Raw genomic sequence first — 12,703 nt, forward strand, 5'->3', positions numbered from 1 at the left:
ACCTGCCCCGTTAGGGCCTCAGAGAGACAGCAGTTCCTCGCAGGGCTGGGCTTTCCGAGTGTCCACCAGCCTCCAACCACGGCCCTGAGACAACAGCCCACTGGCAGGGGTCACGGGGGACACGCCTCTGTGGCAGGGCCCGCCTCTCTCCTCTGGGGGAACATGGCCAGGGCTGGAACTGACCAAGAGACTGTTGGGGCGGGTGGGGGGGGCGACGTTGTGTTCGGAGAATCATTCTCCTGAGGTCCTTTCAGGCTGAGCCATAGCTGCCTGCAAGTAAGGGTCTGGGGAAATGGAGCTGGGACATGTGACGTGACATTTGGACTCACAGCTGCCCTAACGCCATCCTCCTCATCCTCCAGTAAATGACCCATGGCCCTGCTTGCATCTGCGGGGCCACAGCTCTCCAAAGCAACACGTGGCACATGCCCCGGAGCCCGGGTCAGCAGCAGCCCCCCAAGGCTCCTCTCCAGGCCCACAACCCTGCTCCGCCTGGGAATTGTGCTGTTACTCTTGGGGCTTCATTGGGGTGCTGGAGGTCCACCATACCCCTAAAACTATGTAAAAATGGTATCCGACAGTGTCTCCCTAGGGACAGTGGTCTGAGTATTTTCAAAGAGGGGTGAGATCTCCCAGAGAGGTGGAGGGAGACGGAGCTGGTGCACTTACCCCGGCTTCCCCACTGCCACTCACCTGCATGTATCTAATCTGAAAGCATGGGGAAACAAACGATAGAAAGAACCAATTAGCAGTGTCGGCTTGTTATTCAAGCTGTGCGTGGGGAAGTCAGGGGTGCTTGTGTGCATTTACACAACAGCCAGGGGTCACGTCACAGCCCCGTGCCTGCCAGTGTCCCCAGAGGGACGCACCGGGACCGAGCACGTCGCCAGCCTTCCCCACATCTGGGCTCTGAGAGTGGCACGTGCTGTCTTCTGGCGTTATCTTCCTTTGCAGAAGTCACATCCCCATTACCTTCCACTAAGACTGCTCCGATAGCTCCAGACATGACAGGAGATGAAATAAAAGCAGCTGTTTTATCTCAGACTACGTGGCAGGAGGCCTACCCTGCCTAGAATGGGCTTGTGAGCACCGTGCCAAGCTTCAGGGCACTGAGCAGAGCGGGCAGGTGGGCACCAGCTTGTCCCCAGGACACAGGCGGACATCTGCCCCCAGCCCCTGCAGGTCCTGTCAACAGCCCCAGGTCCCATCACGTGCGTTTCAGGACCAGGGACAGCAGCGGTCTCTGGGGAGTGCCCACTCTAGGGCCTCTGCAGGCCGGGCACAGATGAGGGTCTCTCGGGCACAGATGAGGGTCTCTCGGGAGCTTGTATGGCCTGGGGGCAGGGGAATCCTTCAGATAACACAGACCACTCCACACACATTCTCTTGCTCTACCCAGAGGACACCCAGCTTCCAAAGGGCTCGGGGAGTAAGGGGGACCCAGTCTCACTCAGTTCCCTGCCATATCCCGAGGCGAGCAGGCTTTTGGGCAGCTCCAGGGAGGCAAGGCAGGGGCCTCTGGCGGCAGCCAATGGCTTGGTCTCACTACCCCTAACAGACTCCACTGGAAGGTCGGGAACAGAGCTGCCTCACTGCGGGTGTGCCCAGCGGAGGGCAGATTGGCCCGGGACAGACCTGCAGTCACAGACCCACAGCTGAGCAAGACCCTTGATGGCTGTGGGGAAGGAAACCTACCTTCAGACCCTTCAGGGGCAGAATAAGGAACCCATTCTTAGGAGCAGAGTTTGGGGGCTGTGGGCGCCACTGCCCAGCATGGCCACATCTCTGCCACATGCTGCTGATGGAGGCGGCAGGCGCCACTGGGGTGGGAAAGGCCTCCAAAAGGCCTCATCAGGGAGCTGCGTCCCAGCTTTTTGTTTCCCCACCAGCAGCTGGTTACCCACCACCACTGACGGATGACACTGAAACTTACTTTTTGAGAACTTCCCCCTTTTCTTGGGTGAAAGCAAATGGCACCATTGGCAAGTGGCACCTTGACCACCACCCAGAGTTTGGGGGCCCAAGGGGACTGTGGCCCGCCCCACCAGGTCCCCATCTCCCTGGCCCCGCCTGGCAGGACTCCCACCTTCCACACAGCAGCTGCTGGCAATAAACCCACACTGCAGCCAACTGGCGTCTGAGAGATTATTCACCAACGCCTGCTCGGGAATAAATACTGTCACCACATAAAAGCCGCACAGCTGGCTAATTGAGCCAATAGTGGTCTCATCGCACTGCACAAAGGGGTAGAAGGGAGCGTGCTGTGCAGGGCTGAGCACCGAGCTACTATTTTAAGGCTCCCGGGGCAGTGAAGACTTAGTGTCCTCACAGCCTCCAAGGAGAACTCCATAGCAACGCGTCCTGGAAGGTGGCAGTGGTGTCACACCCCCGTCTCCTCAGAATATTTCACAGGGAAGAAGGGCCCAAGGAAGGGGTGGACGGGGTGCAGCTTCCGGAACCCCCTCTGCACGGCAGCAGCTCCCCCTCAGAGTCTCAGAATCGGGGTCGGCTCCGTTTCTAAAGAAAGGGCCAGCCTGCTCTGCCAATGCCAACGCCCCGCGGGCGGCTCACCATGGGCTGCTGCACCTCCACCTTGATGATGTCCTCGTAGATGTCGTCCCCTTCATCCTCGCACGGGACGCAGTCATAGATGTCCTCCCCCAGGTCATGCTCGCTGCACAAGAGGAAGCAGTCAGAGGGAAGGGAAGTCCGGCCAAGTCTACGAGGGTGCAGCCCGAGGGGACCCCGCCGAGAGGAGAGGTGGGCAGGGCCCCCACGAGCGCCTCCCTCCCAGCCTCAGTCTCCTGGCTATAAAATGGGAGTGGGTAACTGCTGCGCAGGTGCCTGAGAGTTTAAATCAGGCAGCCTGGAGAGAGCACTGCTGTACTTCTAGAAGGACCTGCCATGATAAAGCCCCAACTTCTCCAGCCCTTAAGTAAATGCTGGACTCACGCCGGAGGCCCGGGGTGATACTTGGCCTCACCTAGAATCTTTGCACAGCTAGTCAACAGAGTGCCGAGTTCTGGGGCCTTCACTCCTGCCTCCAGGCCAAATACCCTTTCCCGGGGCCTACGTCTGTGACCTGGAGCCCGAGAACTCTTGCTCCGCCCAGGGTCTCCCCAGTGTGAAGGTCAAGGTGCAGAGCTCACACGGGACGTCTTCCCTACCAGGTGGTAAGGACAGCGACACAGAGCTTGTGATACGCCTTCAGAAACCAGCACCAAGGAAATTACTGCTTAACTCGTAACTCAGTAAGCCTTAGTTTCAGCTCACAGTCATACCTTGACTCAACTCCCTTGCCTTGCAAGACTTAGGTGGTGGGACACCTCCTCCAACAGGCCTGCTGGGATTCCCCGCCCTGCCTGCAATCTGGGGCTCTCCTTGGCACTCCTGTGCAAAGTACATCCCACCCACTGCATCTCAAATTGTGTTAGTAAAGCGATGGGCCCGTCTCTTCCCCGGAGAAACCCAACTGCTTAATCCCTTCTGATCACCACGCCTCATACACAGTAGGTGCTCAACAAATATTCCACCAAATTGGCAAACGAGCCGATCCAAGCACCCACCACCCACAAGTTCCCATGGGCTACGACCAGCCCCCGGGGGGGGGGGTCACTGGCCTGGGGTTCAGAGGCAGGAGCCGCCCTAGGCCCAGGGCCAGCCAGCTCTTCAGTCTGCGTGACATCCCTCCTGGGGGCAGGCTGTGCTCAGAGGCCAACTCGTCCTGGAAGCCCACGCCAGCCCGCGTGCCCTTGGCTCTCTGTGTGAGGACACACCTCATAGCCTGGGTTCAAAGCAGGGTCCCCCAAAGTTCAATTCTTAGAAGGCATTGAAATGTGGGGGAGTACTTCCCGTCTCCACCCCATAGGCAGCCACAGCTCAGGGGATGGGGGAGAAAGGAGAGGGGGTGAGGAGGGAGGAGGGGGGGCAGCGGAGGGGAGGAGGGAGGATGGGGGAGGAGGGAGGGGAGGGCAGAAATGATATCCAGCAGCTCTTATGAATGGCTTCCTGGCTCCCTCCCAATCCTAGCGTTTGAATGTTAGCTGTCATTTTATAGTCTGGGGAGGCTGGGGTGGGGTGAGGTGGGGGTGGGAATCACACAAAATCTACTTGAGGGAAGGTGTGTCTGTATACAAGGAAGGCCTTTCTCTGCAGCCGGAGGGTGTCTCGCCAAAGCCCTGGGCACCGCCCCTGTGGGACCCAGCCAGTGTGTGGGCAGGTGCTTCTGGACCTCCGGGGGGAGGGGCTCCTGGGGGGAGGGGCCAGCTCCTGTCCTGATGAAACCCCTCAGACAGCCGTGAGCAAGGGAAGGAGAGGCAGCTGCTGCTTCGGGTGCTTTGTTTCTCAGCACTCCGGGAGCGAGGGTGAAAGCTGGCAGACTAAGTATGCTGTGTTCAACCAACCAACGGACCCGCTCTATTACACGAAGGGCCACCCATGGCCGGGGAGCCAACACGCGTGTCGGGCAGTTGGAAAACATTTCTGTGTTTTCATCTCACACACCCTTGGAGATGGACAGCTCTGTGGCCACTGCACGGATGAAAACACACTGTGGCTGAGGGGACAGCATGACCCTGGCCCATCCTCTCTCCTCTCTATCTGCCCTACACTGGAAGACATCTGCCGGGATATGGGCAGTCCTGGAACTCACACTGGGGGGCACAGCAGCACCCAGATGAGAGGCGCCACTCGGAGCCAACGTGAAGGCAGGGAGGGTGTTTGTGACTCATGGATTCTCTTCCCATCTTGGAGGTCAGTCCCCCTTGGTGGGCCTTGGGAACGGTCACTCGTTCCTCCCTGCCTCTCCAGACACTGTCCCAAAGGAAACAGTTCCCACAACTCTGCCCGCCAGGTTACTGGGGGTCAAGGGAAGTCCCTGCAGGTGTTCTTTTCAGCAAGTGCCAGCCACCCAGAGTTTTGTTGTACAGCAGAGCAAGGCTGGTGACACAGCTACTGCTGAGAACGGTGCTGGTGTGGAACAGAGGAGAGACAGGGAAGCTCTCAGAGGCTAAATTAGACAACTCAGAGACAGACGTGGGCATTCATACCGTCTGGAGACAGACGGTGGCTCTGCTCCGGAGGGCCGGGGGAAGGAAGTGGGGCGTTGGGGGGCCCCGACACTTAAACATTCTAAGAGCTGATGAAATGAGTAAAAATGATGAAAAGTGGGCTCAGAAAGGGGCTTCAAAGTCATCTGGTACAGGGACCCCAAACCGCCAGCACGAGCCCCATTTCGTGGGGTGGAGGGCCTTCTAAGTGACCCCAGGACTCTGTCTCACCCACCTCAGACTCCTTTTCAGCGAAGACGTCCGTGCAGCCCCCACCTCCAGCCCACCAGAAGCAGTGCCTTCCCCCACGAGCCCATGGCCCCTGTCGCACAGATGGGAAGACCCTGGTGCGTGACGCCAGACATATGCCCAGATCTTAGGGGTCTTCTGGGGAACGTGCTCCTGTTCCGCTGTCCCCCCTCAGGGGCACTGGCCACCATGCTCACTCGCTCAGTACTCGATGACAGGCTGAGCCCTGAAGTCGGCACGGAGGGGTTCAGAGAAATGCTAGAAGTGGTCTACTGATGGTGGGGGAGGCAGGCACCAGCCCCGGTAGAAGCCCAAAGGGGAGCTGCGGTATTTTTAAGAGGCAGCGGGCAGTGAAGGCCAGAAGGGTCCAGAAGCTTCCCGGACAGGTGGGACCTGAAAGACGCTGAGGCCCCAGTAGAATGCTGGGTCCTAGACAAGGTGTCCGAGGGCTGGAGTCCCTTCTCCGCCTCCCTCTTCCTGCGGCCACCTGTGAGTCAGCCCTATCTGGGCAAACACCAACATCCGCGGGGCACCTCAGATGTGTCTCAAGCACGGTCAGAGTGGCTGCCAGAGGTTTCCCACCATGTTTTTGCTAAGGTTTATATACAGATCAAGCAGCAGCTTAGCTGTACCATTACACATGGATACCCATGTGTAACTCACCACCACCACACTACAGAACATTCTCACGTCACTAACCGTCCCTCTCCTTCCGGACTAGTCCCGCCCCTCCCCCAGTAACCGCCCTCCTGACTGTTCACCATAGATCAGTTTCGTGGGTTCTAGTTCGCCGTTTCAATGGCATCGTGTGTCACGGGCACTTTTGTGCATGGCTTCTTTCTCCAACATGACGTCACGTCTTTGAGACACACCCATGTGTGTCATCCAGGCTCCGCTTGATGAACACAGGTCGCTTCCAGGTTTGGGTTACCGTAAATAAGAGCTGTGTAAGTGTGTGTGTGAGTGGGTGTATACATACACGACTGCTCTCATTTCCTTTGGAAGTAAAATGCTACGAGGAGCGGAACTGCTGGGTCAAAGGCGGTGGGGGTGGGGGGATATTTAACTCCATCGGGGGCTGCCAGTGTTTTTCCAAGTGGCAGCAGCATCTGTGTCCCCACCAGCCTTGTACCTGAGTCCCCGCTATTCCTGGTTCTCTTCAGCTCTGGTTGTTGCCAGTCTTTCCAACTGTCGCCACTGTCTAGTGAAACATCAGAGTGGTTTCATCTGCATTTCCGTGATGACTGATGATGTGCAGGAATTCCCATGAACTTGCAGATATTAGTGCATCTTCCTTTGAAAAAGGCCTACTCAAGGCCTTGTTCATTGCTGAAAAGGCGTTGCCTGTCTTTTTCTGACTGAATTCTAGGAGTTCTTTATATATTTGAATGAAAGCTATTTGTCAGATGTTTTGTAAACTTTTTTCCAGCCTCTGGCTTTGGGTACTTATTTCCTTAATGGTGTCTTTTGGTAAGAATTTTTTCATTTTAATGAAGCCTCATTGGTCAAACGTTTCTTGTACGATGTCCTGACTTGGTCCTGTGTAAGAAATCTTTGCTTTCATCCAGACTGCAAACAATCTTTTTCCTATATTCTCTTCTAAGACCAATATCATTCAAGTGTTTATGTTTAGGTCTCTGATCCATCTCAATTTTTTTGTGTGTGCATGGTGTGAGATAGAGATTGGGGTCCATTCTTCCCCACAGGGATATCCAAGTTTCAGGACAATTTGTTGAAAACTTTTTCCCACTGGGCAGCTCAGATCGCTTTGACGAAAAGCAAATGACCACATAAGTGTGGGTCTATTTTGGAATTCTCTAATCCATGCCATCCTTATGCCAATACCACTCTGTCTTGATTCGTTTTACACGAAGTCTTAAAGTCAGTTTGTCCAAATTCTCTAGCTTTGTTCTTTTGTAAGATGTTTAGGCTAGTCTAAGGTCCTTTGTGTTTACATGTAAGTGTTACAATCATGTTATCAATTAAAAAAAAAGTCTGCTAGGATCATAATAAAAACTGTATTAAATCTACTGTTTAATTTGGAGAAAACCAACATCTTAACCATAATCACCTTCCAATCCATAAACACAGTATATACTTTCATTGGTTTAGGTGTTTTTCCATTTCTCTCAGCAATATTTTGTAGTTTTAGCATAGAGGCTTTGGAATTTAGAAAGTTTAAGACCACTATTTTTGGAATTTTTTTCCTGCCTCATTCTCTCTTCTCCCTCTGGGATTCTAATTATAGCTGTGTTAGACCACTTGATACTATCCCACATGTGTGAGGCCCTGTTCCTGTTTTTCAATCTTCTTTCCTCTCCATTTTATTTAGAGTATGTAACTTCCACTGAAGTATCTTCAAGCTCAGTGACTCTTCTGTCTGCCACCGGCAATCTTCTATTAGGCTGATCCAATGATTGTTCACTTCAGTTATCGTGCTTTTCAGTTTCAGAATTTCCATCTGGCCCTTTTTTATAGTTCCTGTTTCTCTGCTGAGGCTCCTCATCTGTTCATTCATTTGGTGCATATTTTCCTCTAAGTCCCCGACCATATTTCTAAAAGCTGCTAATTGTAACATCTCAATCATCTCTAGGTTGGTTCCCACCGACTCCGTGGGTTGTGGTGTGTTTTTTTCTGACTATGACTTTTTCCTGTTTCTTTGCAAGTCTAATGATGAATTTTATTGGACACTAAACAGTAGGAATGATCCATTATAGAGACTGGATCTCACTATTTCTGCTGAAGAGTAAGTAACATTTGCTCTAACACACTGTTAACTTAGCTGGACTCATACAGTGGGCAGCAGCTGAGATGGCTGCTGAATGCAGTTTCCAGCTGCTGAGATTTTTGCTGGGAGCCTTAGGATGCTTCCTGTGTGTGTGAGGCTAACGATCATCACGGATTTCGGGGGATTATTAGATTGTGGGACTCCTGCTCTCTGTGGGCTCCTCCCTCCTGCCATCTCCCCTCCTAACTTTCAGGTTTCCCTACCGACCTCAAGTTCTTTCCCCTGACACGTTGTCAAGCCAACGAGTGCAGCTGTCTGTATGGATTGGGGAGTGCCCTCAGGCAAAGGGCTACAGACACCCCATCCCATCCACAGTGAGCACTTCACTGTGTGTTCCTGCAAGTAAGCGAGAGACGACACAATCCCTCCCCACTCTCTGTACTCCCAGAAGGGACGAGACCACAAGACTGAGACATTGGGAATACGCCCAGGGTGCTTACCCCAACACAGGTCCACGACCAAGGACTCAGCTTGCTTTTCTTTCTAAAGACAAGGAACCCTGATCATACGGGATCACTCTTCATACACCCCTTCCCACTCACCTCTTCTAACTCAGGGCCCTGAGGTTAAAAATAGGCAGCCAGAATCATGAAAGGGAGGGCCGAGTTCTGACATCTTAACTTGGGACAGAAAAATCTCAAAAATGCAGACATCATCCCTTCTCTGGATTCTGCAAAATGTCCACTACCCGAAGCCTGTTGAAGACTGGGGAAGCGAAAGGACAGTTTTCTGCCTGTCATGGCCCGAGACGCCTCTCCTCCAAGGGTCCTCGTCACAGAGCCTCAGAGCACTCATGTCCCGTCTCCTACATGTACAGCGCTTTTTAGTTGTGGAAAGTCTCTTGCAGCCATTATTCAATCCAGGCCAGTGAACACTAAGAAATACAGGTTCATGCATCTTTGAAATTATGAAGGTGAGGCACTTCATGCGTGTTCCACATTATAGGAGAAGAGGAAATAAAACAAACAGCAAAGGAGTGTCCTTGTTAAAACAAAATTATGAAAGCAAAACCCAACATGTTTGTTAAACTCACCAATTAAGATAAAAAGACTCTCAGCTCCAATTGGTTAAATCAATGCTTACACTAAGACTGACTCTGCTGGTAACTTGTTGGGTCCAGGGACACAGGTGACAATAGCATCAACTGTGTGCTGTGGGCCTCACGCTCCAGGTGGGGAGACTAGAGAGGGCAGCAGTCACGTCTGAGATGGAGAAGCTTGTAGACTGTCGCTCGCATGGGACGCCCGGCTCTGGCTCCCAACAGTTCTGTCCCCTTGGCCACCATGGCACCGACATGCTCCTGTTACCTTGCTTTTTAGCAAAGGCGTCATCTCCTAAAGCGAGTGTCTGAGTAGGGTAGGGGATGGATTACAAGTCTTAGGCATCTGTTAAAGCAGATTAGCTTATGTCCTGACCAGCTGGGCCCAGTGTATCTGACAGCCCTGGCTGTAAGGCCGGAGGAAGAGGAAACGACAGGTGTGGGTTTGGGGGAGGGGTGCATAACGAGGTCCCCCGGTTGTCTGAAGTGTCCTGGAGCGCAGTGCCGTGACCGGGAGGTGCAGCCAACTGTGTGAGGCTCCTGGCCTGTTTTGTCCTGCAGTACGAGCTTGGTGTGTGTCCAGCTCTGCCCCGCAAGGCCCCTACACGTGGTCCAGTAGAGGAGAGGCAAGGCTGCTGCATGGCCCACCTGGGCCCAGTGCACTTGACCCAACCCCAGCCCAACATCCCACAGTCCTTGCAAAGGACCCCAAGGCCCCGCCAAATCCGAAAGTGCCTTTGGAGTCCCCACAGTGCTGTTCCATCGTGCTCTGTTTAGCTTTCGCGGTAGGCTGTTTGGCTGGACCCCGATTCTTTTCAAACCAGTGTGTCGGGCCAGCAGAGACTTTCTCGTGGAGGTTCCAAGTTGCCAGAGGCCACATTTCATGGGAAAACTCCACATCCCGCCACACTGGATCTGGGCACATACCAGTGCTCGCTCAGCGTTGGGCCACAGAGCCCAGGTCCCTACCTCCTTCGAGGTCAGGCCGGGACACATGGGTCTCTTGTCTGTAGGAACTGGGCTCTCTCACTAGCGACCCCTAGAAGGGAAGCGGTCAGACGAGTGCAAGTCGGAGGTCAGCCATGCGGGGTTTCTGGCTCTGTAACTCTGGGCAGGATAACCTGAGCTCAGGTTCTGCGAAGTGAGAGGACCACCAACCCCCTGGTAAGGTCATTGGGAGGACCAGCCACAATGTAAGTGGCCAGCACAGGCCCAGACCAGAGCAGGTGCTCAATAAGGAGTGATTGGCCCACCCCAGAAGCTGATTTGCTCTCACAGGTTTCAGACGTTGCCCTTCTCTGTCCAGCCGCCACGTGAATGGAAAAATCCTGGACCAAGGCAGGGACGTAGACATCCCGACGCAGACAAACCTCCAGGCCCAGGCCCATGCCATGGCGAGACCTCGGCCCAGTTCCCTTCACTGGACACCACCGGGTGGACACCTTGGTCCCAGCCCTCCTCCCCCCACCCCCACCCCACACTCTGGGACAGTGACCCTGCCCTCCTGCCTCATTCTTTCGCTCTTGCTGCTTTCTGGCAGGCAGCTGCGTTGACAGATGCTAAATCCTGGCAATTATTTTAGTCCTCACAATGGCCTGAGACCCTCCAGGAGGGGCCCGAGCACAGCCCGCTGCCCTACGAAAGGCAGAAGCCCGCCCCCCTCACCTCCTACCCGGGATCCCGAGGCCCCCAGCCCCAGCAGCCTCGTCTGCCCGCCGGATTTTGTTAGAAAAAGTCAGCTGTTCAGAGAGCCTCCCACTGCCCCAGGCCGCCTACGGAAAATCAAAGGAGAGAACCAACTCTGTGCTTTCTGCCTCTGGCACGCCTGTGTGTTTACGGTGCACATAAAACATTGCTGCTGACGGCACGGGTGTGGGTTCCGGCCCGGCTGTCAGACGCTGGGAAGCAGGACACCACACCACCGCTAACTTGTTACTAGGAAACCCAATCGGACATTTCCTCGGTCCACACTATTCGGGGTCCCCAGGACCCGAGAAGGCAGGCTGTGGGTTGGTCTGCACGTGGGGACAGACAGACAGACAGATAAGGAGCTGCTTATACATTAGAGACCTCGGTCTCACTCACCCTCGGCAGACCCTCACCCCAACCTGTGAGGGTGGGGTCGTTCTTCCTACAGGTAGGAAACCAAGGCCCAGAGAGGGCAAGACAGTCCCCCAAGGTTGCAAAGCCACTTAGGAGCACACCTAGACAACACCAGCGCCCGAGAGGGATTCCTTCTAAGCCCTGGAAGAAGCTCCCCACTATCCAGGCCAGGTCACAGGGGCGAGGCCCAGGGGACTGTCCAAGGTCACAGCAGCAGATGGTTCAAGGTGTCCGTCCCTCCTCTGCCATCATGTAAAGCATGCTACGTGGTGTCGGGCTAGTTCCCTACCCTGAGTTTCCATTTTCTGTACTGCAAAATGGGCAGGACCACCCACTGGGCAGTGTTGCTGTGAAGGCTGAGACGATGGGACAAAACCCAGGCACGGGCTGGCACTCAGGGGGACCCACTGAATTGCACCTGAGACCGCTACTTCTGTGTAGAGACAGTGACTGTTCGGCACCTTGCCCCCTGGGCACTTTGTGCCACACTGTGCAGGGCCCGGGGCAAGTTATCTGCCCTTTCTATGCTCTGTTGCCTCAGGAACGACCCTTACGGGGAGCTCACCTCTGGGGGTGGCGGTGGGAGGACAAACACTGGCAGACAATAGCAAAGTGACAGAGCTAGTCCGGCTGTACTTTTTTTAATCCTCTGAGAAAGGGGCACTTCATTCAGCCAGGTAGGGCTGGGGATGGCTTCTTGGAGGTGACCTCTGGTCTGAATTGCGTAGGATGAATAGGAGTCTGGCAATCAATATAACAGGTATTATGTGCAAGACAGAATTTTTACAATGAAATCTAGCAATCTAGCATGTTATACTTACTCATTTTTAAGCAATATTTCTTAAGTGCCAATGTAGGTCTGTGCTGAACACAAGGGAAATGATGTAAAACAGCCTGGTCTTTATCCTCAAGCTCTCCCAGAAAACGGCACCAGGAGAGGGATCTGGGGAGGCCCTTATTAGACAGAATGGAAGCTCTCCTTCCGGCCACAGCCCAGCTGGTCCCTGCTCCCTCTGGAAAACGGCAGGATGCATGTGCGTGTCTGCAGGACATCCCCTCCACACTGGCCTCCCCCACGGCCGTGGAGATTTTGTTAACTCAGATGGCGGAATCACTACGACCACCTTGGCCTTGAAAGGACCGGGTTTAACTGGGTGTAAAAACAAGAATTCATAGCAGTGCACGCCACGTCTGCTGCCCCACCTACACTGGAATATTTAGCCTGGACAGGGTGGCAATGGGGCGTCTGCTCTGCATTCATTCAGAAGGGCCCCTGTGCCCACTCTAACAGAGAATGAACCTCTTTCCTGCAGTGCTGGGGGTCGGCGGACAGGGTTTCAAGGTCAACAAAGCTCCAGACCACTGTGCTAGCCAGGGCCTCTGGGACAGCTCAGGCCCATGTACCAAGGGGCCAACAAGATGTCCCAGGAGGGCAGGGCAGGAAGCCCTGGGGCTCAGTCTCACCAGCTGCAGCCA

At 54.4% G+C, this 12,703-nt stretch overlaps 1 protein-coding gene across 9 annotated transcripts in view; it reads right to left on the reverse strand.

Moving 5' to 3' along the window:
* Nucleotides 1-12,703, reverse strand: part of VAV2 (vav guanine nucleotide exchange factor 2) — a 157,845-nt gene that overhangs the window by 35,182 nt on the left and 109,960 nt on the right. For 6 of the 9 annotated variants that reach the window (XR_013994419.1, XM_081066161.1, XM_081066160.1 and 3 more), the window contains exons 5-6: nucleotides 2,572-2,674; nucleotides 694-708 (exon numbers count right to left, since the gene is read on the reverse strand). Coding sequence is in view for 8 of the 9 variants with exons in the window: in XM_081066161.1 (XP_080922287.1) it covers nucleotides 694-708; nucleotides 2,572-2,674 (118 nt within the window). In the remaining variant the exon portion in view is untranslated. The remainder of the gene's footprint in view (nucleotides 1-693; nucleotides 709-2,571; nucleotides 2,675-12,703) is intronic. The other 3 variants (XM_081066162.1, XM_081066159.1, XM_081066156.1) reach the window with 1 other exon arrangement.

The sequence above is a fragment of the Rhinolophus hipposideros genome (assembly GCF_964194185.1).
Source record: "Rhinolophus hipposideros genome assembly, chromosome: 11".
Lineage (NCBI taxonomy): Eukaryota > Metazoa > Chordata > Mammalia > Chiroptera > Rhinolophidae > Rhinolophus > Rhinolophus hipposideros.